The sequence below is a fragment of the Xenopus laevis genome, chromosome 2S (genome assembly GCF_017654675.1).
Source record: "Xenopus laevis strain J_2021 chromosome 2S, Xenopus_laevis_v10.1, whole genome shotgun sequence".
In the NCBI taxonomy this organism is placed as follows: domain Eukaryota; kingdom Metazoa; phylum Chordata; class Amphibia; order Anura; family Pipidae; genus Xenopus; species Xenopus laevis.
In genome coordinates this window covers 90,577,116-90,602,929 of record NC_054374.1, presented here as the reverse complement: position 1 = coordinate 90,602,929, position 25,814 = coordinate 90,577,116, and the positions used below count along the sequence as shown (strand labels likewise).

Here is a 25,814-nt window from a genome sequence, read left to right as displayed (position 1 = left end):
ATATAATGCTGATTATGTAAACCCAGGAACAATGTTTGGGACAGATTGGGAAAACTAGTATTTAATTGCAATGTGACCCCAGTGGGTTCCCAAGGATACACATTGGGGAGCCTCACTAGGATTATTCTTACTGACACACAGATATAATAATAATAACAACAGTAATTGAGAAAGGTTAGGAGCCCGAAACGTTGTCTAGTCTTTGGCACAAATAAATTCAAATTTTCACCATTTTGGAGTTCTGCAACGTGAATTCTTCTTTGAACTTCTTTGAATTCTTCTTTGAACAATTGGTTCCTTTGGCAGTGTGAAAGCAGCATGCACCCGATGCTACAAAAAAGCGCAAGTATAGTTGTAGCAACTTGTCTTTAATTGAGTAACAACGACAGTGATTTTTATATAAAGACTCTACTCATGATACTTGCTTGCCTGTTTGCATATTTCTTCTCTTTATTAAAGAGAAGAAATATGCAAACAGGCAAGCATGTACCAATCCCCACAATTACTTTTGATGGAAAATTTAAAGGCACAGTTAGTTAATTATTTAGCAGAAAGTCCCTTCCCTCAGATATTATACAGCAGCCCCAATTTAGCATGGTCAACAGATGTCCTGCTATTGTAGGATCATCATCCATTGTGGACCTAGGGGAGTTTACTCACAAGGGCAATATAAGAGGATGTCTTACTGGAGATTACAGGGATTCAATTTGGAGGATGTCTCTTCGGAAATTAACAGAAGCACAGGGGTCTTGACAGTCACAACATCAGTTCTGTAGCATTTTGTGGCTTATCAATAAACAGCTTTGTCTAGCTGTAAAGCTCCAGAGCTCAGTTAAGAGCATTCCTCACTGCTTTTCTGTATAGTTTCTCTCTCCTGGGCTATGTTGGCACATCCCTCTCGCAGGTTTCTCCCAACCTGCCCTTATTACCAGAGGTCCTCAGAGATTCCCAGCACCCTTATTTTCTATCCAAGACATCACATGTTCATTAGTGGGTAGGGTTGCCAGATAAGTCAGATAAGCTAGAGAAATGGCTAAATTTTAGTATTATACTGCTGTGTGTGGTGCTGTGTTGCATCATCAGAGGAAAAGAAAATGGTACAGTGCTTTGGAATAGGAAGCAGCTATGCAGATCCCGCTTATATGTATAAATTTAGATTTGTATAGAATGAATATTTTATGCATAGAATAAGCTATAGTTTTATTCTTTTGCACATAGATAATAAAACAGGGCAAACTGTTATTCTATCATTGGAATACCTTTGGAACTACAGATGTTTGTTATTATACTGAGTGATTAATTAAGGTAATTAATGTGTGATTTCATTTCTTATAAGCCATTATATGAATGAAGAGGAAAATATATATTAGATAATATCTATCTATCATCTATCTATCTATCTATCATAATAAGATAGATAGATAGATAGATAGATAGACAGACAGACAGCCAGACAGACAGACAGACAGACAGACAGACAGACAGACAGACAGACAGACAGATAGATAGATAGATAGATAGATAGATAGATAGATAAATAGATGATAGTACATACTTGATTGGTTTGATGATGTTTTATAGCTTGGACTAACTGCCGCCAAACTATTGTACTTCATAAGCTCTTTTATAACAGTACTCCTAGGATTTCTTGTAAATGCACCACTGTGTATTTTGGTAATCACTAGCCTAAATAAATTCTTAATGACCAGCTATCAAAACAAAACGAGATTCATGGATTTAGATTTACCTTGGCAAGAATAATTCTAAAAAAGCTTCCCTTAGGGCTAGTCCACACGGGGAGATAGCCACGCGTTTGCGGTCGCGGCGACAAAGCGCCGCGCCAGTCGCCGCGACCGGCGCAGGCGACAGTTTTGTATGGGCGCCTATGTAAAAACGCCTGTGCTAACCACACGAGGCGATGCGCTTTTCAACAGTCGCCTGAAAAAGCCTGGCGAGGCATTTTCAGGCGACTGTTGAAAAGCGCATCGCCTCGTGTGGTTAGCACAGGCGTTTTTACATAGGTGCCCATACAAAACTGTCGCCTGCGCCGGTCGCGGCGACTGGCGCGGCGCTTTGTCGCCGCGACCGCAAACGCGTGGCTATCTCCCCGTGTGGAATAGCCCTTATTATTGATAGAAATATACAGAGACAATGTTCATTGGATGAAATGCAGACATAGGACTGTATTTATTTATTTGTATTTATTTATTTTATTCAAACCTCAATCATTATGACCTGTGGTTTCCGAGCAAACAGGATAGCGTCGGTGATTGAAATGAGGTTTGAAAAAAATACTCTCCTGTGAAAGGCACAGGCAGCAAGTTTGAGAAGAGAGAAGTGTATGCTCAAAGGTTTGAACATTCAACACAAGCCACCCACTGTGTCCAATATCTTATCTGAAAATGACTTCTGAAATGCTTTTTAAGGATTTAGCCATTGTAGCTTACTACAAATGTGCAGTTAAGCCAAATTAAAAAGACAGGCGTTTTTACAACCAAAGCTACAGAATAAATCTGCTTCCAAGGGAGATGCAGGATTTAATTCTAAAAATGCTATCCCCAGAATTATCTGTATATTGTGCTAAAATATTTCCCATATTCTCAGAAATAAAGTTGCTGTAAGCAGGTATTTGTCAATGTTTGTTCTAGTCTCTCAAGAATTAAATGATCAAAAATTCTTAGCAGGCTCTTTGCTGTTAAATCGGTATTGTTGAATGTTTCATAAAATAACAGTCCTCAGACACATTTTATAGTGTATATGTGCATGGTGACATCAAAAAGATGCACCAAGTTCCATTGGAAACTGATTCCTATTTTGTTACAGTGCTGTGTGGATTTAAGTACAGTTACAGTAAAAGGCATTGGTGATCTCCAGAAAATACTTCATATTTGTTGCTTTGACTGTGTCACCCATGTATACTAGGGCCAGTCAGAAATCTAGTTTGCAAGATGTTGTTTCCTTCTTATGTTTGTTGCTATACAGTGCAATACACTAAATTATTAGCTATAAGTAGTGTTCTGTTTGGGCCACTGGCTTATCATGAGACTGATTTCTGTGCTTTTTGCTTATGTAGGGAATAGGGTTGCCACATTTGGAGTAAAAGTAAAGGAGATAAAGATTAGAAGGATTAAAAAGGAGTAAAGGGGATACAAATTAAGGAAGATTAGGGTTTGGATGGGACCATTACTAGGTGGGCCAGGACCTAACTAGGTGAGCCACAACAGGGGGTTATAAACAAACAATAATAGTCGTGATACATTTTTAATCCCAGCCTCAATTTTTTTTGTCAACTTCTTTTTATTTGTGATTTTAATTTTACAACATTAAAACCCAATAAAGAAAAATAAAGAAATACATTACGTTTCACAAGTTACTGTTAACCGCTACCATCAATTAAGTGCTTTCATTATTTAATCAGTCATGGGGGGGGATTAGACATTTAGTCAGACAGCTAGGTGGGATTTCTCCATCACAAACAACCTACTACATGTCCCCTACCATTTCCTGGTACAAGTCTGTAAAATAAGACCTATATCTGTTACACAACCAGGAGATGTAAATTGCTTTTATATGAGTTAAATTAGAGTTCACAAGTTTCTTCCAGTCACCAAACTATTGGGGCCAGGATGTCCTTCCATTGTAGCAGGATTATTTTTTTTTAGCAAAAAATAATAATTGGAGGAGCAGCAGTCTTACTGGCCTTTTTAGAGGTAGTTCCGCTGAAATGCCTAGTAGACTTAGTTTTGGTGTGGCTATATGTGGAAGGTCCGAACGTATGTGTATGAAGTTCCAAATGTCTTTTCAAAGTACCTGGATGTGGGCACACTGCCACCCAGCCTCCATTTTTAATATCAACCTTATACTGTAAGAGCAGAAACACACACACACAAGGTCACTGAAAAGGTTCATTGTTATTGTTTTTTTCAGTTGGTAATCTGTCTATCTTACATATTGCTGCCTGCTTGCTAGAAAAATTATGCCCTAGCACCCAGACAACAGTTTTAAAAAAAGTAAACTAAAAGTTAACTTTAAGGTCAACTACCCATTTAATATAGCCTTTCTATTACAATTAACATTTTATTAATATCTGTTCTGTTGAGTATTCTTCATATACAATAATTAGCTATTCACAAACCTTCAAGCACTTGGTGTAATTTTTTTCTCTTGCTGTTTTTTTTATATTTATATTTTTCCATTTGCGCTGCAGGGTATACAGAATGCAGTTAAAATGGCTTTAAATTAAGAGCCATCTGCTTCATCTGATAAAACAGTTGCTAGATGGCTGATTGCTTTCAATGTACTGTAAATCAGAAGTGTGTGTGTTTTTCCTCAAATGGAATAATGTACAAGGCAAGAGCAGCTCTCAATAAAACAAAGTAATTGTGTGGGGGGGGGAGGGGGGATTGCATATGTGACATGCTGAACAGAAACATTAGGTTATCATTTCAGAGCAATTATGTAACAAATTGTAACAGTGGGAATGATGGCTGTTGTGTAAAATTAGCAGATGCTATTAAATGATACAATTATTCATACTGCAAACAAGACCATAATTGTTTGGTACTGTGGGTATGAGTTACATGGCACCTCCAGATTATCCAGGAGGTACCATACACTTTTACTAGGCTCCCTGCCAATTCCCATCCCTGCAAATGCCAAAACAATGTGATGTAGGCATTCTTCATTTGCAAACTCTGGCAAAGATAGTGCATAGTACATCAGACTGGCTTGATTTAAAAGCCTTACAATGGCATTTTTACAGCTCTGTAGTTGAGACACAAATCTGAGGCAGAGTAGTACTTTGGCTAGCTTGAGGGACCCATTCTGTTTATAGAGAATAGCTAATCAACACAGGAAAATAAACAACAAATTTAAGAAGCCCCTGCAGGAATGAAAATCACTCTGTATATATTTAGGTGATACATGTATGACAACTCTATTTGGTAGTCGATAAATACATATAACATAATTCCAGTGTGATATCTGAATGGTCCAAAAAGATATTTCAAATAAATTAAGGGTTAAAGAGTTACCTCTCCACCATTTGTGTTCCAGAACGTGACTTTGAGATAAACGCAATAGGCTATCTGATTAATTCCGACCTCCTCAGATAATTATATTTCTAGTCAATCTAAAACATGTTTTGCAAGTTTAATAACCACATGAGCCTCTGAGGTTGTCACCTAATGTTTCGAAGTTGTCGGGCATATTAAATTGCTCGTTGAACAGTTAAACAATAAGTAATGGATTCAGGTCAATATTGACTATGGTCCTGTGTCATTAAGGCAATACTTGGCGGAAAAGCTTTGTTATGTGAATGTACTGTTAAGGTTTCAAAAAGGCAACTAATAAATGTGACTTGATTTATTTAACAGTTTGTTAAAACCGTGAATCAAAACCCCCTTCGCTCAACTGTAAATTGTCAACATTTTATGTTTTATTGAATGCCATGGTTTTCTCTAACATTTATAGATTATTTATATGCCATCTTTGCTGTTTTCTCTATTTCCTACTGTAGTTAGATATCAGACATAAGAACCTTTGAGCATTTTATTTTAGCCTACATTGCACTAAACCTGAGCATTGCTTTTACAACAACATTGGACTGGGGTCCATTCTTGTATCACTTCCAGCTCCTTTGTTACTGTACATGTTTAATGCATTTCTGGCAAACTACTTTATAGCATAAAATGTTTTTAGAATTGTTACTGATTAAAAAATAACTTTCTGGTGCAAGCAAATGAGTGAGTGTCAAATGAGATACTTACTCATTAGTGATTTTATGCTGTCTTAATCTCCCTAAAATGTATCTGTACACAATTTTTAATCTACATCTGCATTTTAGCATCTTAATGAAGAATTTTGGCATACAGTTCATACATTTCTAGGTAGAGGACATGTTTGTGCTATAATTGTTGACTCGTATTTCAGCTCTGTTGTAGTTGTTTTCTGTAGTTTTATGCAGGTCATGGGTGACTGTGATAGCCTAGGGAGAGATTGCCATTGCAGGGCTACCCTCAGCAGTGGATGGATGTAGACCAGTCTGAAAAACTTCAATAATAATAACAAAAATGAGAAGATTTTGTGTAAATGTTAATTTAAACTATTGGGACTCTAGTTGACTGAAATAGCTACAGTATAGTTCATAATTCTCTAACCTTGTTATGAATTATAAGGTAACATAGAATATAAAGTCATAGGGTAAATTCTCTACCCCCATAGGTAGGTCCACCATTTTTCTGTTGCCCAAATACATGCTAGAACTTTTTCAACAGTTGAATACTTACGCTCTGTCTCTGTAAGTGTTCTGGATGCAAATGCAACAGTTTTCTCTGCATGATCAGCATGGATCTCTGTGAGAACTGCAACTGAAGCATCTGTAGTAACCATAGTTGGTAGTGCAGGATCAAATAAAGCTAGCGCTGGACTGTTCACAATTAGCTGTTTCACTATTTCAAAGCTATGTTGAGCAGACTCTGACCACACAAGACTTAAAGTTCCACCTATTAGTGCTCTAATTGGCTCCACAACTGAAGCATTGTTGGCAATAAACTTAGAACACCATGAAGTAAGACCTAAGAAAGCTTGTACGGTCTGGAAATCAGATGGAGTAGGTGCTTGTGTAACAGGGTCAGGCAGTAATCCATCTTGTGAAATTATATGACCCAGAAAAGAGAGCTGAGTTTGTCTGAAGTGGCATTTGGAAAGGTTCAGTTTCAGTCCTGCAGAATCAATGCATTTCAGAACATTTTTTTAGGTACTTGTCATGAAGATCCATAGTTGGAGCATAGACAATTATATCATCCTAGTAGCATTGCACACCAGGTATGCCATGGAGTATAGAAGACATCAGTCTTTGAAAACAACTCAGTGCTGAAGCCAGTCCATAAGGTACACGCTTGAACCGAAACAAGCATAGCATATTTCTGGCATAGGGTGCCAGGCCTGGACTGGCAATCTGTGAGTTTTGGCAAATGCTGCTGATGGGCTTCTGTAAGATGCCATAGAAAATCACTATTTAGATTGGGTCTCTGTGTGCTTGGAATGTCAGGGCCTATTTTGACTCCTAGTCCATACCTGAGAGTGCCAGTAAAAATAGATGTGCATGATTATGACTGAACGTCCAAACCAGCTGAGCAGAGATAAATATATTCATAACATGTCAGCCTTTCTTGGTCCTCTGGATGCTCTTGCTGGTCATTTAACCAGTAATGCAACAATTTTATGTATGTCCTTAAAATTCCACTGGAAAGCTGTTTTATATTTTTTTATGGTTATGGTTAGGTTACAACACTAAACTGACATGTAATCAGTTGCATTCTTCTATTAGACCATCAGAAAATAGCTATTGGGAAGAACATTGACAGTATGTATACATATATTTATTGTATTCACAACATTGATACACTGCCAACAGGTATCACAGCATTCAGGCGTTTGTTTTTAAAAATGCTATTATCATTGTATCCTTGTCCAATGTATTTTCAAGGCAGATTAAAAATTATGTAAAAACAGTCAACACTTTAACACTTTTCAATGACAGCACCATTAACAGTTCAGTGCTATCAGAAAGAATGAAATGCTGTCTTCACTCCCACCTAGCTCTCCCCCACCACGTTCTGAACACATTTTTCAAACCTGACTCTGTGCAAACATGCTGTTGTGCTGCAAGCATTAAAAGGCAATTTAGTACTCAAAGGATTAAAAGCTCATGTTAAATTGAAGACTACACTTGGCATAAACATTAAAAATTGACAGAACACCCTGCACATTAACTTCACCAGGACCCCATAATTAGCATTTAAAAGTTAAACATAATTTCCTTACCATGCTAATCTACTACCTACTTATTCATTCATAATTCATGTGTTGGAATACAAATGCATTTTTTTACATCATTTCCAGAATATAAAGGGGCATTTTATTTACAGGGAAACAAAGATCTTAGGTTTAAATAATTGAACCATTTTCAGTGAAAGAATGTACTAAAACTCTAAATGAGCAATAGAAAACAAAAATATGATGTTCTGTGCCCTCTGTGAAGCAGAATATATAACATTAAGTTACCATATGAAAATCTCTCATTGAATTTGACCAATTCAGTTGCCTTGTCCAATACTCAGACAAGAACTCTAAGCTGTAGATAAAGGACTTGGAATGGGAACATAGTTGTGTATATTAGTAGAGTAATACATTGAATACAAACCAAGTTTACTGCAAAGAATAGTCTGCTGTAGGCTGCCAGTTCATATGATGGCTACAAAATAGCCAATCACATGCCTTACTTGCCAACCCCAGGAACTTTTTTGATGCTTGTTTTGCTCCCAAACTCTTTTTAGAGTTGAATGTTGCTCACAGGTGAAAAAGGTTGGGTACCTCTGGTGTAGAGTAAGGGAAGTATTTGATTCAGATGGTTACCTATCTCAGTGCAAACACATGGCCCATGGTTTTAGAGTATCAAATGATGTAGTTATTATGATCACATTATTAACATTTACAGTATCTTAATGGGCTTTTCCCAAGATCGAGATTCTTGCCTGAATTTTTTGTGCCAGGAATTTTTATAGACAAATAAATATTAATGGAAAGAGAGGGCAGCCTTTTTTGTTCCACTAGATAAAGAAAAAGGGTCAGAGAATTTTCAAGGGGTGTGAATAGTTTTCTTTTAAGTAGGGTTTTGGGTGGAAGAGAATGTTTTGTTATTTAGGAAATATCTGCATTAATTTGTGCATTTAGATATGCCAAACTGGCTTTTTGTATTTTACCTCATTAAGTATCCTAATGCTTTGTTCCCTTTATAGTAGTGCTGCAACTTTACTGAGTGTAGAGGGGGTCTGATCAGTCAAAAGGGATGCCACAAGCCTCCAGTTTTGGGGCCAGGATTTGTTGCCTGTGGTGATGGAAAATGAATGGTCTGATCATGAATCTATGGTAGAGTGACCAAAGTTTGCATATTGGAGCTCGCTTTCCACAGGAAGGCTGTTCTGTGGAAGGTATCTAATTGTAGTTAATATATAAGGAATGTCTCTCTGAGCAGGGCACAGAACAGGAAGGTTACCTGTGTGTGTTAAGAACTCCCAGAGAGGTCTGGGTGCTCTTTGCTACTCCAAGGAGCAAAGGGAGCCATGACCAAGTGACTGAGAGTCTAAATTGATTGAGGAAAGCCAGAAGGTGAGACAGACTAGAGGCTGATGAACTGTTATCCCTGGAGGGGAGAGAAGCCCAGAATATTCCAAAGTGTGGAAGCCATCCTGTATGCTGAGAAATTCTTGAATGCATGTTGTTGAAACGCTATTGAATTGTGTTACTGTAACCTTTATGTTGTGTTTTTTCCTGCAGACATGGTGTCCCTGTCTTTATGCTCCTCAAGACGCCATGTCTCTATGCTCCTAAAGGGGACACGTCACCCAAAAAATTAATTCAGAATCCTATTTTATCACATTAGTCAAGCAAAATAAACTTTACACTATATAAATTATTTGAATCTTGTTTCCTTCAGTCTGGGAATTCATCATTATAACAAGCAGGCGGGAGCCATTTTGTGGACACTGTTATAAAGGCAAGCCTTGTATCATCTCAGAATGTCAAGGTATGACACATACATGACACATTGGTAATCCTATCACAGTAACTACATATATATGTACATTTAACCCAGAACTAATGGCAGGATGACACAGTGACTATTGCATGTACAAATACCCAGAACTCATGGCAGGATGGCACAGTGACTTCCATTTATAATAACCCCAGAACTCATGGCAGGATGGCACAGTGATTATTTTATGTCAAATACCCCAAACCTCATAACAGGATGGCACAGTGACTATTGTATGTACAAATACCCCAGGACTCATGGCAGGATGGCACAGTGACTATTGTATGTACAAATACCCCAGGACTCATAGGAGGATGGCACAGAGACTATTTTATGTACAAATACCCCAGAATTCATAGCGGGATGGCACAGTGACTAGTTCATGTATATATGCCAGAAGTATTTAATGTATAAATACCCCCCCCCATATATAACCACCACCAACACCTTAGCAGGATGAACACAATGTCAATTTTATGTATTAATACCCAAATAACTCACAAGTATAAGTAATAAAATTGTAATACTATTCTTACTATTAGCTGTGCTGACAGTTCAAGGGTGAGAGGGGGAATCTGCAGAGTAGACACACAGCCATTTTCCTTCTGTTTAAGTTCCTAAAGCAGGAACAAGCCCAATGTGTCGGTGGGAAATTCAAATGCCAACCTGTAATCCAATCCTCTCTCAGTCCTGACACAGTGCTGGGATTGCAGCCTGGAGGTGGGGATTCTGGGGGACAACACCCCCCCCCCCTTCCGACACCTATTCACTAGTCTTTAAATAGTACATGTTTTTATACTATTTAGTATAAGTTTTTGTATCATGCATATTACAGGTTCACACCCTGTGCAACACAAGGTGAAATTGTGCAGGATTGGTATAATGGCTATGTTTCTGTGTTTCTATGTTTTGCCCACCAGTCTTCCAAGATTTTTAAGTATAAATTATCTTGCCTAATTTGGCTTACTTGTTGTTGGACAACAATGTTATCATTTACAAGAGTAGTATTTTTGAAAATTGTATCTTAGATATCATACATAGGGCGTTTGGATCCCTAGCATCAACTGAAAGGCATTTCATGATATGATCGTTAATGGCGAATGGTTAAAGTTTGAATGAGGTACCTTTCTCAGATCCAATATTACCAAATATCTAGCATCTGTATACAATCAAGATGGTGCTTACAAATGTTTTTTAGGTATATCATTTGCAGTCTGGTTTGTGTGTTTATGTTGCTCAACCTAAAAGGGTTAACACATATGAGTGTTTGTATAACTTGGGGAATAATATTTGCATTTTCCAGAATTCTTTTGCAGATATTTGCTGCCTGCACATAATTCATGCTCAAGCAAATACTGGATAGGTGCAACTATCTTAGATATGCATCAGGATTTTGGCTAGGTAAAAGATTGAAAGCCTTATTGTATCAAATCATAAGAAGACCAATATTTATATAGACTTATGTAGTTTAGATCAGGAACTAATTGTATTACTGGGAAGAACAAGGAAAAATAGCCCATAGTGACAAGCTTAGGTCTTCAGTACTATCTGACATCAAGAAAAGATGCCGCCACCTAATACTATATCCTTATTGTTGGTGTATAACAAAAATCTTAAGTCTTAAGATGACCTAGTCAAAAGGATTTTGGCATATTAGAAGTTTGACTTTTGTATGGCCAAATTACCCTGAATTGACAAATCACTGTGCAGAAGTGTATGCTTATACCATTTTAGGGTGTTTTATTATTCCATGCTTATAGAAAATCTTTTGTATTTTGGTTTTGATTTTGCTTTGGTGCGATTGCACCAGATTAGTTAAAATGGTTAGAGGTTGATTGCACTTGTACACCCTGGGGCTGCAATAGTAGATTACCCAGTGAACAGCTCTTGGATGGATGGGCACCCTCCCAACCAAACTGGAATAAAAGAGAAATCACTGGTACACAACAGTATATGCTTGACCCAACTCAAAATGTTTTTTTCTGCAATAAATTGCAATAAATACATTTACAAGGGATTGCCCTGCTAGCAGTACCCTCATGTGCCAGGGACTTCTCCTTTATACCAGAATTTGTAGAGCCAGAAACTGACTAAACTCTGTGGAAAATCAGAATATGTGTGCCCAGCTTAACTATCGGTAGGTTAAAGATGATGCTTCAGCTATGACATTGCTCATATTTCACTGACATTAAAGTTAATAGCCTATTAGTAAAATATATATGCTAAAATCTCAGCCTAACTTTTTTATTGTTATTTTTAAATGCGTGGAATAAAAGCATTTTCATGGGCTGATATAACCATTACTGCAAGCAGCTGAAGTTGAATTGCTATTCCTCTGCTCATTTATTTGCCTGCACACTCTTACGGACAGCTTAAAGCTCTAGTGCACCGCATGAAATGATTAAAGATGTTTATTTGGATGCACAATTCAAGGCTAGGAATTAGAAATCAGAGGCCTAAGGCAAAAAACATTTTTAACTCACAGACCAGCTGTGAGATATAAAAGGCCTTGCAGAATCTTTGACTAAAGCAGTGGCTCTCAGCAGTCACTTGCTACTGAATTGTTTTCATTCATCAAGCTAACTTATTTGTTTAAAATTAAAAATGTCATACATCCTGTGTGGATGAAAGGATGAATATATGTGCTGTTTAAAAAGTAATCAAGGGAATGATGGTTTCAGCTTCTGCTGTTAGGCAGAATTCACCTTACTCAGAAGGCCAACGGTATTGTTGTTTTAGGAACACTAAATCCAGACAGCTCTGTACTTTGACATGTCAGTACATGTTTATCCCTGATGTATCAAGGGTTCTGTTTCTAAGTACAATCTTTCACGACTTACTATAATCCCAATATAGCTTTATTAATGCCTTCAGCTAAAATAACCAATAAACCAGAAGTTATGACCTATGGATATAATGCTTATTTTGTTCATTTAAAGGTGACCTATCATGTGGCTGATCATGTGTATAAGTGCCGGTAAGACTTCAGGGAATATAGGAAAGGACGTGACTTCTGGTGCTTAAAGATGACCCGTCACCAAAAAAAATTATTCCAAATCCTATTTTATCATGTTAGTCAAGCAAAATGAACTTACACTGTATAAATTATTTGAATGTTGTTTCCATCAGTTTGGGAACTCAGAATTATAGCAAGCAGGCAGGAGCCATTTTGTGGACACTGTTATTAAGACAAGCCTTGCATCATCTCAGAGTCTTGTTTGTGCACCAGAATGGGGGACCTGATGTCCATCCCCATGCACTGGTTACACAATTAAATGGTGAAAGGAGAGGGAGAATGTGGGGAGTACAGTGACATCTAGGAAGTACTGAATGGAAGCAGGGCCGCGCCGCACAGGCGCCCAAGGCAAGCCGGCGGACGCGGCGCCGGTTTAGCCCAAGTGCTCATGCGCAAGTTGGCGCTCACGTGCGCATGCAGTGTTTTTTTCTTCTTTTGTTCTTCTGCGCATGCGCGAATTGGTGCGAATGTGCGCATGCGGAGAGAAATGCACTTGCGCGCATGCGCAGGAGCGCAAGAATACGTAAGAACCGCGAAGAGTCGGGCACTGGACTGGGGGTAGGCGACAGAGGAGGTGCGTGCCTGGCGCCCCCCAGCTTTGCGCCCTAGGCACGTGCCTACTCTGCCTACCCCTAGTTCCGGCCCTGAATGGAAGTGAAAATAATTGTCTGCCCACCTCTATGCCTAGGAGGGGCAGGCAATATTTGATTGACAGCTGAGATTTTTAAACAAGTTTACAACAACTATGAATGCTTTAATAAAAAAAAAGAATTTGGATTTTATGTTTAATTTGAAAATTACTTTTATTATACAGCTTTTTATGCCTGGGTGATAGGTCCACTTTAACAGGATGAAGTCAGTTGTTCCTCTGAAGGCACATTATTGCTGGTCAGTGTAAACTCAAACAGCCTGCATAGTTTTGGAATTGTTTAAGTGCCTCCAAAACACGTAGGTAATATTGTGCATCCCTGTGCAAAAAGTACACTTCAAATGCAGCCAGGCATCAGACAGATATCTTTTAAATTAAGCCAACTTTAAATTTCATATTTTTCTGCAAGTTAGCACAGGCCTATATTGTAATATGATTGCTGGCTAAATAACCAAATCACCCTGATATAGTCCACCATGGGTATTATTTATGCAAGGCAGAATTTGCAGCTGTAGTTAGAACTACCTACATAAAAGTAAGGGCAAGTCTTGCCACAGTAATATAATATTTTTTCTCTGAAAGGGGACATATAGCTTTATTTAAAAGGTGCCTGTTTTCAATCTCTTACCTACAAATAATTATTAGCTTTAAAAATTACACATTTATTGGAGCTCCCCACATATCCTATTTTGTCTGTCACACAAATTAGTTGTTGATGCTTTCCCAGAAGCACAGTAGGGTTTGGGTTGCCAATCACAGCAATGGATCCCCATCAGGTCACCTAGCTGTTGATTGGCTTACATCCTACATGCTCACCAGTGGCATAACTTGGTAGCAGCAGGCCCGCCCCTCCAAAAAAATCTATTGAGGGGGCCTGGCGTCAACAGTCCTCCTCTCTTGGCCCCCCTCCCGACCTGATGTGCCGCACCTCACGGACCCGGCCCCTCTTTTGCCCCAGGACCCGGGTTCTACTGAGCAGTTCTACTCAGTCATAATAATAATATTCAATGTATCTTATCTTATATACACTTGTGGTATGCTTAATGTTAAAGGAAACCTATGCTTCTAAACATTGAAGGTCTCTTTTTCAAATATATCACATAATGCAGCAGTAAAACACTGTTTCATACAAAAGTTAGATTCTTACATATAAGATTGTATAAGTATTGTGTTACTTTGATGTTGCTATATCTAAACACAACACAAGTTTCAAATAACTGTTAATAACCATACCCTGATTTGTGGAAGAGCACAAAGGCCTAGGCCTAGTGCGGCCGGATTTTAGGGGCATCATGCTGCCCAGCCGCCTCTGAATTTGTTCAAAAGCACAGAATTGCAGGAGGTTTGGTTTTATGGCTTTTAAATTTCCAGCCCCCCAGTTCTCCATACCTGATGAAGGAAATTTGTGCACTAGCTAAGGTGATGGGGCAGGGGGACAAGTAGTGCGGGCCTAGGGACACCTACTATGTATATATGGCTCTGCCAATCACTTCCCAGAAAGTTAAGTAATACAATGTTTGGTTTTACAGCTGCAAAGTACAATGGAAAATACAGTAGCTGGTGAATTAGGTTCAGATGAGGGACTTAATTCCTTGCAGCAGCAAAAAAAACACTTGCCACAAGACACTTTCATATTTCTTTATGTTATACTATATATTTGTCCTTCAGGATGACTATAAAATCATAGCTTAAGATCCAAACAAAGAGTGGCTTTGGTTTATTTTATTGCTTTTACCATGCATGATTCTGTTTTGGTTTTCTGAAATTTGTTAATTCTGTGCTTTTTATTTAGCTCTTTGCAAACACATTCACCATTCCACTAATAAGAATCTATTTTCTGTTTATTTCTCATATTGCTTCGTAGAACACATCCTCCATTATGAGATATCCCTAGGGATGTCATAGGGAATAAAAAAAATCTGACACTACACTCAACTTGAAAGACTTTTACCACCAAGTGACCCTAGAGCCCTTGTCATTTGAAAAATGAAAACACAGTTGGGGGGCTTGTCCTCCTGCATGCCTCATGGATTACTCTCTGTGGGATATATCCTCTAGTTCAGACATATTTTTAATACGTCGCCTACAGCTGGATTATTTGATCCAGAAATGAGAGAGCAGCTTTAAGGGAAGAAATAATGTCAAACGTGGGTTGGGGAAAGCTGGGTAAATATAAGCTGGTATGATCTTGATAGTGTACTTTGCATATTAATGTAGAAGAAAGAATTAATTAACTTAGTTTCTTTGTTAAACAAGTTCAACGAATAATAAATTCATTTAAATATGATATCTGTATTACCTGAATTGGTTTAAAGAAAAGCATAATATACAATATACAAAAGCAAGGGGAATAAATTGATTGTTCATATTGTATTAATACAAAAATTAAACGGTAATGATAAAAAGTATTTTATATAATAACTAATTTTGTCAAATCATTCAACATGTTGGGACTTTGAGGAGGTCCATTGGGGGATTGCAGGTGTCCTGCTAGTTTGCCCATCCCACAACACTGTCGGTGATCCTCCTGTTGGTGGTCTCAAGGGAGTGAAAGAAAACCAAAAAAACATTTTTTTTAAAGATGCTCAAGTACCCTGAATAAAGCCAGGTTATGCTAAGAGTAATGTTTGCAGTGGCACTACTCACTTTATCAAGAATGTTATTATGCTGTCTTTGGGAAACTGAGCATATGCATGTTTTTGGCATGATGATTCACATTGATTTGTTGGTGCTACTTTTCCAAAGATAAGCATGGTAATACATTTCCAAGTGCACATGCATGTCTGTGCTGAAATCCGCGAATTGTGCTGGCACCCGGGACAATGCAGTGGTTCCAGGTGCAGGCAAAAAAGAAGGGTCATGTCAGTGTAGGGGCTAATTCTTGGCCTGTGTTTTTGCACAGGCTGAGAATTAGCCTTGTGTGACTTTAGCCTTATATACATTAATGCTGCATGTGAAGTGCCTACCATATATAAAGAGGCATGAGGATGCAGCGCCTGGTCCCAGCTCACTGCAACCTACGCACCTGCCTATTTTTGTCACTTCCTTCTCATGCAAATAATCAGGCACCAGAGAGCTGCTTTAGAGGAAGCAGACCTGTGGCCCATCACCCCCCCCCCACACACACACACACACACACCTTCGGGGTTTGCTTCCTCTATAGGTATGCCTCTGTGTATATAGCACACAGTACCTAAATAGAAGCATCCCTGTTCTGTCTTTGCAGACAATCTTGCGACCCTGCTCACACTGAAAATCTTGCCTTATGAACATGTCCAGTGTCCAGTATTCCATTTTGGCCACCCCTGGCCAAAAGGGTGCTCAACTGTCCTCTCAAGCACAACCGCCCCCCCCCCTTGTACTTTGTTGTAAACAAAGATCAGTATGTATAGATTTAGAATAAAAATTTTCATGTACTCAAAACCCTTAATCCAGTTACAATAGAAATATTCTTCTTAAGCTTTCCAAGGTATTTTACCATTAGATTTCCTAATATATTTTTCCTTTTCCATCCCCCATCTTTGCTGAGAAAGATGATTGACAGATTAATATATGTCTAGCTACGTGTCTTAGAAATCAAAAGGAAGGTGCTGTCAGAATCACTTGTCAGAAAATGAGATTAGGTGCACTTGTCATTTGCTGAGGATTGCAGTCTTTCTGAGATAAGGTTGCATTTAATGAGTGTAAAAAGCCTCCTTGTAAAAAATAAAAAAAAGGTGGGAGGGGGATTTGAGGGAGGAAAAGAATTATCATTTTTTTCCTGGTGTCAGCCGAGTGCTTTATCATCTAAACTGATATTGTGGCACCCTGGTAGTCACTGATAATGGCTCCCTGGACTATTGCACCACTTCTGTATCTACAGCTTCAAAAGTGATGACTTGTTACCTACTTTTAACTCTTTGGGGGATTAAAGGCAGTAATCCCAAAGGGATCAAGGCAAAGAATAAGCAAACTGAACAAACCTGTTGAAGACAGATATTTTGAGATGCCCTGTAAAGCAAACAAATAATTTTAACAAAGGATTAATAGCAACACTTAGTCCATAGATAGAGCTAATGAGGCTCCAATCAATACTATTTTAGAGTATTATTAGTATTAATATTATTAATAATAATAATATTAATAATATTTATAAAGCACCAACATATTCAGCAGTGTTGTACAATACATGGATGTATACATTAACCATACAAGAAAACTCAGAAAAACAACCAATTACAAATACAAGAGGCAAAGAGGACCCTATGGAACCTATGAGTAAGTGCCCCAGCAGGCACGAAACGCGTTAGGTCTTGCTCTTATGTCCTAATAAATTTTTCAATTTTTTAACTGATTGATTCATTATTGTTGGAGGTACTCACAACTTTCTCTCAAAGAGGACCCTTCCCAAAAAGAAGATCCTGTACTAATGTACTTTATGAAGAAATTAATTTAAAAGGAGATTATGATTTAGTACCCAGTTGTGTCACATGCTAGCAGAGAAACTCTGGTTAGGCTCAGGGAAAGAGTTTTCTGGAGTAACCATCCTTTTAGTGCTAGGGATTAGTTCACCTGTAAGTGATTTATAACATACTCTGCCTGTGTGCAATACCATCCAGGGAAGTTATTATCTAAAGTATTTGTGAATGATTGTTATATACTGTACTGTGAAATAACAACAGAGAGGCTGTGTCAGATTTAGCAAACATAGTATTAATTATTTTTTAAGGACTACTTTTGTTCTGTGTATGTGAATTCAGCATGATTCAGTGCATCCAACAGTGGGCCAACCAGAAGGCCCACCTGAAAAAAGTGTCTCATGTAATGAATGCTTCATTGAGTCTGCAGAGAGTTGCAACTTGTCAGGCCTGGGTTTGGTAAGAATAAGGGGGTCCTAGGTACCAAAGCGTTAAAATAGTCTTACAAGAACAATGTCACAGGTACGCTCTGCAACTGCCCAGAAATTATACTAGGGGAAACACACAACATGGCTGCATTTCTAATGTTTTGATGATTTATGCACTGTGGCTTCTCTTAACTACCTTTTATGTACATAAACCCTGCACAGGCCAACATGGTTCATTGCCAGATGACATTTTTAGACCTGCTTTATTACCAAACCAACCAATATCCATATTACAACTCTGAAGTTGTTTATACATTTCCAGGACCTTCAATGGTTTCTTAGGAACAGCCTCTTACAATTAGGTCCTGCCTATATAAGACCTCTCCTTACTTCTGAGCATCAGCATTATAGCTTGAGCATTGATAAACACTGATGCCTAAACTGTTATTCCTGCCTCTCACTGCTCCCATAAAATTATTTATACTCTCTTCTCCATAATTCTATTTCCATAATTAACTTTGTGCAATTAATTTTTTCCTTGTAGACCAATAATCTCCATACTAGGCTCAATTGAAAAAAATATTGTTATATTTTGTTGTATACTGGATTAAACCATAGTTGACAGTTGGATTTATATATATAATCAAATGTTTGCTTAAATACAATGATAATAATAACTCTGGAACTTGTTCTTGTGGCAGTGTGGATGATAACATTCTTTAAGGTTTTTCTTTCATGCATTATTGCTACTGGTTTACAGCTGTCACAACAGCAGGCCCATTGTCTGGAAACAGACCCATGCAGTCTGTATTCTTTATGTAAAACATAAGGAAAAAGAATAAATGCATTTGGATGCTGATGAAAAGGCAACAACTAAAACTTGCCCTTGAGTTTCTCGCTATTGATATTGTTTTATATCTAAAATGGTATCCTTGGGGCTATTGTACATTACCATTTATTTAATACATGTTTTGTAAACCTTCTGATATTTATCATTTACTTAGTCATGCAGTGGACAAAAAAATACTTGCTACTTTAATCATTAAGACAACTGTGCTGTATATAGTTATTATTTGGTAGCTAAAGTGTGCAGAGAAATTGCTACCTTAAAACTGTGGGTGGGGGAGAGGAAGTTGGGCAGGGACATTTCTGGAGATGTCACATCATTGGCTGAGCTGAGTCCCTTTAAAGGTGACCATAAACTGACTGACCTTATGTTTGTCAGCCCTTGGTTCTTAATGATTGAATATTGAATAGGCCTAGACAGTCATTGGCAGTGAAAGTAGGGAGATGCTCAAACTCACCCACTTCAACATTTTTTGAGCAGTGCCAATATCACACCACATCTCATTAAAACTATATAGAAAAGAAAGCTGGGTCAGAGCACCTCTGAAGTAAAATACAAATTGTACAGTACATTTCCTACCAATGGTTCATTAAAATTGCTTGAATTCTGCTTATTTCAGATATATATCCTGTTTCAGTTCCTGAAGCAAAGCTTGTACTAGTGCACTGCTGTCAATTCAAATTTTTGGTTCTGGCAATCAGGTTGAAACTGCATTATAGCAAAATGAAGACTGAAAAGGTATAATTGAGAAACAGGTGTCTCTCATAATTCTATGTTCCACTCAGGATAGCCTGTGATATCAAAGTTGTAGGTCATGAAAAGTTATTCTCATATAGCCAAAGAAGTACCTATGCATACATACACTGCATATATATATATATATATATATATATATACATATATATATATATATATCTATCTATATATATATATATATATCTATATATATATATTAGTCCAGAGAAAGCACTCACGGCCATCACCATCAGCTGTGTATCAAAATATATTTATTCGTGCATGGTGCATCAGCGCGTTTCGACTCACATGGAGCCGAAACGCTTTGATGCACCATGCACGAATAAATATATTTTGATACACAGCTGATGGTCATGGCCGTAAGTGCTTTCTCTGGACTATTGTTGACTAATTTTGGTTAGCACCTGGCGAACAACTGGACGATTGGTGAGTGCCGTTTCATTCGATATATATATATATTAGTAGAAGGTATATAGTGATGGCACTCGCAGGGTTTGTATATCAAAAAATTAATAGGGATAAAAAGAGAAAGTTTATTAATCCGACGTTTCGGTCCCACACAGGAACCTTTATCAAGGAAAACTGGGTTTTGGTGACGTGATATGGGTTGAAATTCCTGCTGATGTAGTTGTTTAAGGTGCAAATAATAGTGCAATTTGCCATATTTTTCCTCACAATGGTACATTCTCATTGTATGTGCAACACAAAATGTACACCAGTTTTGTCATTAATGAAAGCAAAGGTTGCTTAATAATTCATGGGGGAGTTCCGTGGTGTCAGCATCACAACGGGTGTTGCTATTTCGGGATTTAACCGGGTGTTAGGAACAGGCCCGGTCTGGCAATCTGTGGATTCTGGCAAATGCCAGATGGGCTACTGTAAGATGCCATAGATATTTATTTGGCTGGTGGGGGATGTTTGGGCCTCTGAGTGGGCTCTTTGGGCATCTGTGTGCCAAATGCCAGGGCTTATTTTGATTCTCAGTCCAGACCTGGTTGAGAAGTGTATAGGCCCAAAACATGTAAAAGGAGCCTCTTCCTTGCTGCCATGGGGCTTGAACACATTGCATTTATATCCACCTCTGCATTTGCTGATCAGGAAATAAAAAAAGGTGGCAGACAGACTCTCTGATACATGTATGGAACTGGGTAACCAAGAACAGTACTGAGATCTGACATAGGGATGTTTAGTTAGGGCAGGCCAATGTGTGATGTGTGTGCAAATGGTTAGAAAGTCCAGCCCTGTGGAATTAAATTTACAGTCTATTTATCTGTGGCGGCCAGAGAGAAGGGGGGTGCCTTGGCCAAGGTTACAAGTATAGCTCTTTGCGCCACATTCTTATAAAAACTGTGTATTTTATATTGCAGCCTTTATCAATAGGCAGTCATAACTATAACATATAATAGTACAGTGAAGAGTAAGAGATGCATGTGGATTGAGTGGGTTTGCTTCTTATAGAAGTGTATTTGTATTTAAAGCCAAAGAGCAGGAGGAAAGGTCAGAGAATGGGAAAGCGGCAGAGGAAAGGTGGCTAAATGATTGTCAGGTTGATGCAGGAAATAAGAGGAGTGGCTGACTCAGCCTGTGGGATGTCCCCAGCAGTTGGAATGCAGTCTCTGAATAGGCACTTGTATTCAGCCTGGAAATCCAGAGAAACACACACGGAGTCTGTGTCTCTCACACGAGGAGCCAGAGAAAGGAGCCAGTGTGAGGAGCTATCTGTGAGGAACTATCTGCGTGAGGAGTTCTCTGTGTGAGTGACTGCTGCTTCGCGGGGGCCATTACAGCACAAGGAACAGCCACAGGAGCCGAGCACCGCTTCTCCAAACACAGTCTTCGCTCTCCCCCAGTCCGTTTGCTTTGAGGATTTTTACAGTTCTATAACATTTATAATAAGCGAATAATAAAAGCCGCCCACTTTTCTTATTACTCAGCCTATTAACCCTTATTGGATTTGAACCCGGGAGGAGGATGTATCCTATTGGGATTGAGCTGAAAGCCTTGTGTAAAACAAAAGAGAAGAAGCGGCTGGCGGGGCAGCAGGGGAGACGCCGGTGTTGAAGTGACAGAGAGAGAGCGCAGAGGAGTCGCTCGCCGCACAGGGGGTGTCCCGGGATTGTGTGGAGCTGTAGGGTGAAGGAGCAGCGCTCGGGGCTGAGGCTGTGTGTGTGTCGGAGGAGGAGCAGCAGGCAGGGGAGGGGGAAGCTGCTGCTGCTGTTGCCGTCTGTCTGCTTGAGGGGGAATTGGGCTGGCTGGTAGGATCTGCCTTGGTGCACATGGTTTTCTTTGTCCAACTCCTCCTGCCGCTGTTGCTTTGATTCTCTTGTGCCTCCGCGCATCCCTTTAACCCTTGGACGAGCTTTGCACTCGGCGTGGGGGGATCATTGCGCCAGGAGCCCAGGTTGCTATTATACGTATATCTCTATCTGCTGCTCCTTTATTCTCATTCGGGATGTGTGGATTGTTTCTCTATGGCTGGGAGACACCGGGATTACTGTGACGCTTGGCTCCCCACATCGCGCTAAGCACCGGGACCTACACCAATTCCAGGTACGGTATCAGCATTTCCCCATTGCCTTACTGGTTCCTATGGTTCCTCTCCGCTCATTAGCCCATTTGAGCCTTTTCTTCATGTGGGCTATAGGGGGATGCTGCTCCTGTTATGTTATAATATGGTCTCTCCTGTCTTATTGCTGGCGACCCCCCTGCACCCGTACCTTTCTCTCTCCCATGTCTTTATAGCACTGTCTAAAGCAGGCTGGGCTCACTGAAGTAAAGGGCATTGGGGGTGAAGCAGGGCACATGCATTCCTGCTGCTGCTGTTGTGGGATGGCAGCAGACTGATGCAAAGTGACAATTAGAAATGAATGGCGCTCCCATCAGCCACCCTTTCACTGCCGGAGTGACTGGAGGGGGGGCATTGGGCATTGATTGGGATGAAGCAGGAACATACCTGATTTTATATTCCTGGAAAGTACAAGGATATGCTACCTGATTGCAAGTGTATTATATATAGGCAAAGTGTTCATTGTTCAATAATTCATCCCCCCCCCCTCCTATTTAAATGTAATGGTTGCTGCCATGTCCTTGTGCAGGTTTCATTGTAATGTGCTTCCCGGAAAACAATATGTAAAGAAGATTTCCTTTGATCTGTTCCCAAATGGGCTGCAGGCAAGGCAGGAGCAAAGCTTAGCTGTACATAGGCAGCTGCCCTCCTCATCCCCTGCTGCCCTCCTCCTCCTCCTCATCAGCATGTTCCATTCATGAGCCCCCACTGCCTATATTTAGCCACTCATTGCTTGCCCCATATGGACTGGACACTTCTGTCTGCAAATGGAGCTAAACAACAGCACACTCCTCCCTACAGAATCTGTACAAGGTGCAAAAAAGGCAACTTGGAATGAACACAATGGACAAATAAACATAAATGATCTCCCAGTCTTTATCTACCAACCCAGGCACACACTAAAGTGAATAGAGACATACAAACTGTATTGTATACACACACACACACACACACCTATATGTTTATATATATTAACGCTTACCATTTATATATTTTTTTAAACATATGTCGTAAAGAGCATTTTTGCACACCGGAGTGTTTTTACACTAATTCTGTGATGATGTGGATTTATCATCGTAATAGTGATTTACCGTAATCTCTTAATCCATCAATGAGCCCCTTCTGCAGGTCCCTGATTGTATGCAGACAGATTTGCTTATATTTATTATTGCTTCATACAAAGTAGCTGCATTCGTATTTTGCGGTAAATCTCTTTTACCGTGATTTTGATTAAAAGTTCTGGAAGAACAAGGCTGATTGATACGAGGCTGCCCGATTCCCTGATTGCTTTAAGGAGTCTAATTTTGGCTGTATGAATTTGCGATAGTCAATGTAGTCATTAATAACAACTGACAGCAAGAGAATAGTTACAATCAGTTTAACAACTGTGATTTAAATAGGCATGGGCCGCTGAAAAAAGGACGAGGAGAAGAAGCAGAATAAGAAAGTACTGGGCATTTCATAAAATCGAATCCTCAAATAAGCGTCTTTAAAAATGTTATTCATTGCAATTGCTTTTCGAAACATTTAAGAGCAAATCAAGATGTTTGTCATTATTGACATTATCCAGGCTTGACTCCAAATTGTCTCTTAAGAGGTGCCTTTATGAAAGATGTGTAAGCAATTCATTTTAATCTATAACCTGTTTTTAAGGGTGTATCATTGTTTAAAAATTTTCTCTATCTTTTTCGTTGTGCGCATGTCAATGTATACATAGTTTATATAATAATTGCAGTATGATGACATGTCATTTGCTGTGATAAAATAGTAATGCAGTAAAATAGCAAAGACATGTGTACATGTGTAAAAAAAAATTATATATATACACACACACACAGAATTATATATATATATATATATATATATATATATATATATATATATATATATATATATATATATATATATATATATATATATACACACACACAGAATAATGGTTTAAACGTTTAGCAGTTATTTGATGTGGAACAAAGTTTGACTTTTTTTTAGCTCAAATAACAACCTGGGTTTGGATGAATATTTGTAAAAATATTGTAATTATAAAAGAGATTTTAGGGTCTATTTTTTTCTAGAGCGAAAAGTATAATTTATCCCAAGTGGAATGCACACTTGAACCTAAAGAAATATTGTTCATCAGTTCAGAAATTTTGGAACATATAAAGTGAGAGTAATTACAAATTTGGATTTAATTTGGTAGAAGAAGAAATATGCCAGATTGGCAGATTGCTAGATTGCCAATAATACCAAGAAAGCCTTTAGTGAATATAGATTTTATGCATATTGAGACATTGTAGGAAAATATACTCTTTTACTGCTTTACTGATGACGCAACGTTGCATTGTGTACAATTAGCATGCATTTTCCTCTCTTTTTTTTAACTGAACTTTGGTATGGAAATCTAAAAAAACGATAAATTTGTGGAGTTGGAAAGAGAATGTCAAATATGTTCACTGTGTGTCAAGGACTGATGTAGTCTATGAATGTAAAGAAGGTCAAAGTGTGATTAAAGGAGAAGCTTGTTCACTGATTCACACTTGCCCAAATATTTGTTAATCCCTATTAGAAAATGTTCCAAGTACTCCTCTCACCCATTGCAGTTTTGTCTGTTATGTTTATATTGGTATTCAGCTCTTAATTCCAGTACACATGTCAAAGCCAAATTGGCCAACTGCTTTAATGCTGTAATGCGGTTTATGCGTGGCTGAATTCATATATTGACATGATGTCTTGGAACAGCAGTTTTCAGCACATATTGGTGGTTTTTGCTGTAGTCAAGTAAATTTGTGATTTTTTTAAGTTCTTCTGGTACTAGAAGATGCCACATAAAAGCATCATTTATATTCTCTTTGTCGCTTGATAAAAGCTGATTATTAAAGCACCTTCCATCTTTCAAGTCTATATGTATACTACATTTTCTAGGCTGTTTGACAGTAGACACCAGCATCACATTTTTATAATCTATCAATTGTCACAGACTAGGACTTTGTGGCTTGGCTACTGATCTCTAATCTCTAACGAGCAAAACAAATCAATAATTTTGATAAAGCCCCAAGTCACCATGTAACTGAGAGGTGAGAATGCTTACTCTAACAAGTGTACCTGCTTGTTCACTTGATTGAAACCCTGACGAGACCTGATTGCAGATGAATAAAAAGAAACGGGTATATATGTGCATTGGGCATAACAGGAAGGATATACAAATCAAGAAAAAATGTCTATTTCTGGGATTTCCAACTTGCAGCTTTCCAGCTGTCATTTTATCTGAGGAGATCTGAGAATTGTAGTTCAGTTAAAAGCAGAAAGTGTAAGGGTTGGATATAGCATAGTCCAAATGCAGTAAGCAGGCCAATATGGGTATAAAGCAAAGACACTTCTTGCTGAAGGAAAATGTTGTCTTTGTTTTTGTCTCCTTTAGCCAGCACATCTTACCCTTGCATAGTAAATCAGCATGAATATTTGTTACACTTATAAACAATGTAACTAGTGTTGCTTTTTTACATTGAAAATAAATGAATAATACATTTCTTTTTCAAAAGGAAACTGTAAGAGTCTTT

The 25,814-nt window shown here is 38.5% G+C and overlaps 1 protein-coding gene across 1 annotated transcript in view; it reads left to right on the top strand.

Moving 5' to 3' along the window:
- Positions 1 to 25,814, top strand: part of LOC108708936 (autism susceptibility gene 2 protein) — a 103,771-nt gene that overhangs the window by 10,753 nt on the left and 67,204 nt on the right. The window contains exon 4 of the mRNA XM_041584740.1: positions 21,951 to 22,241. Coding sequence (XP_041440674.1) covers positions 21,951 to 22,241 — 291 coding nt within the window. The remainder of the gene's footprint in view (positions 1 to 21,950; positions 22,242 to 25,814) is intronic.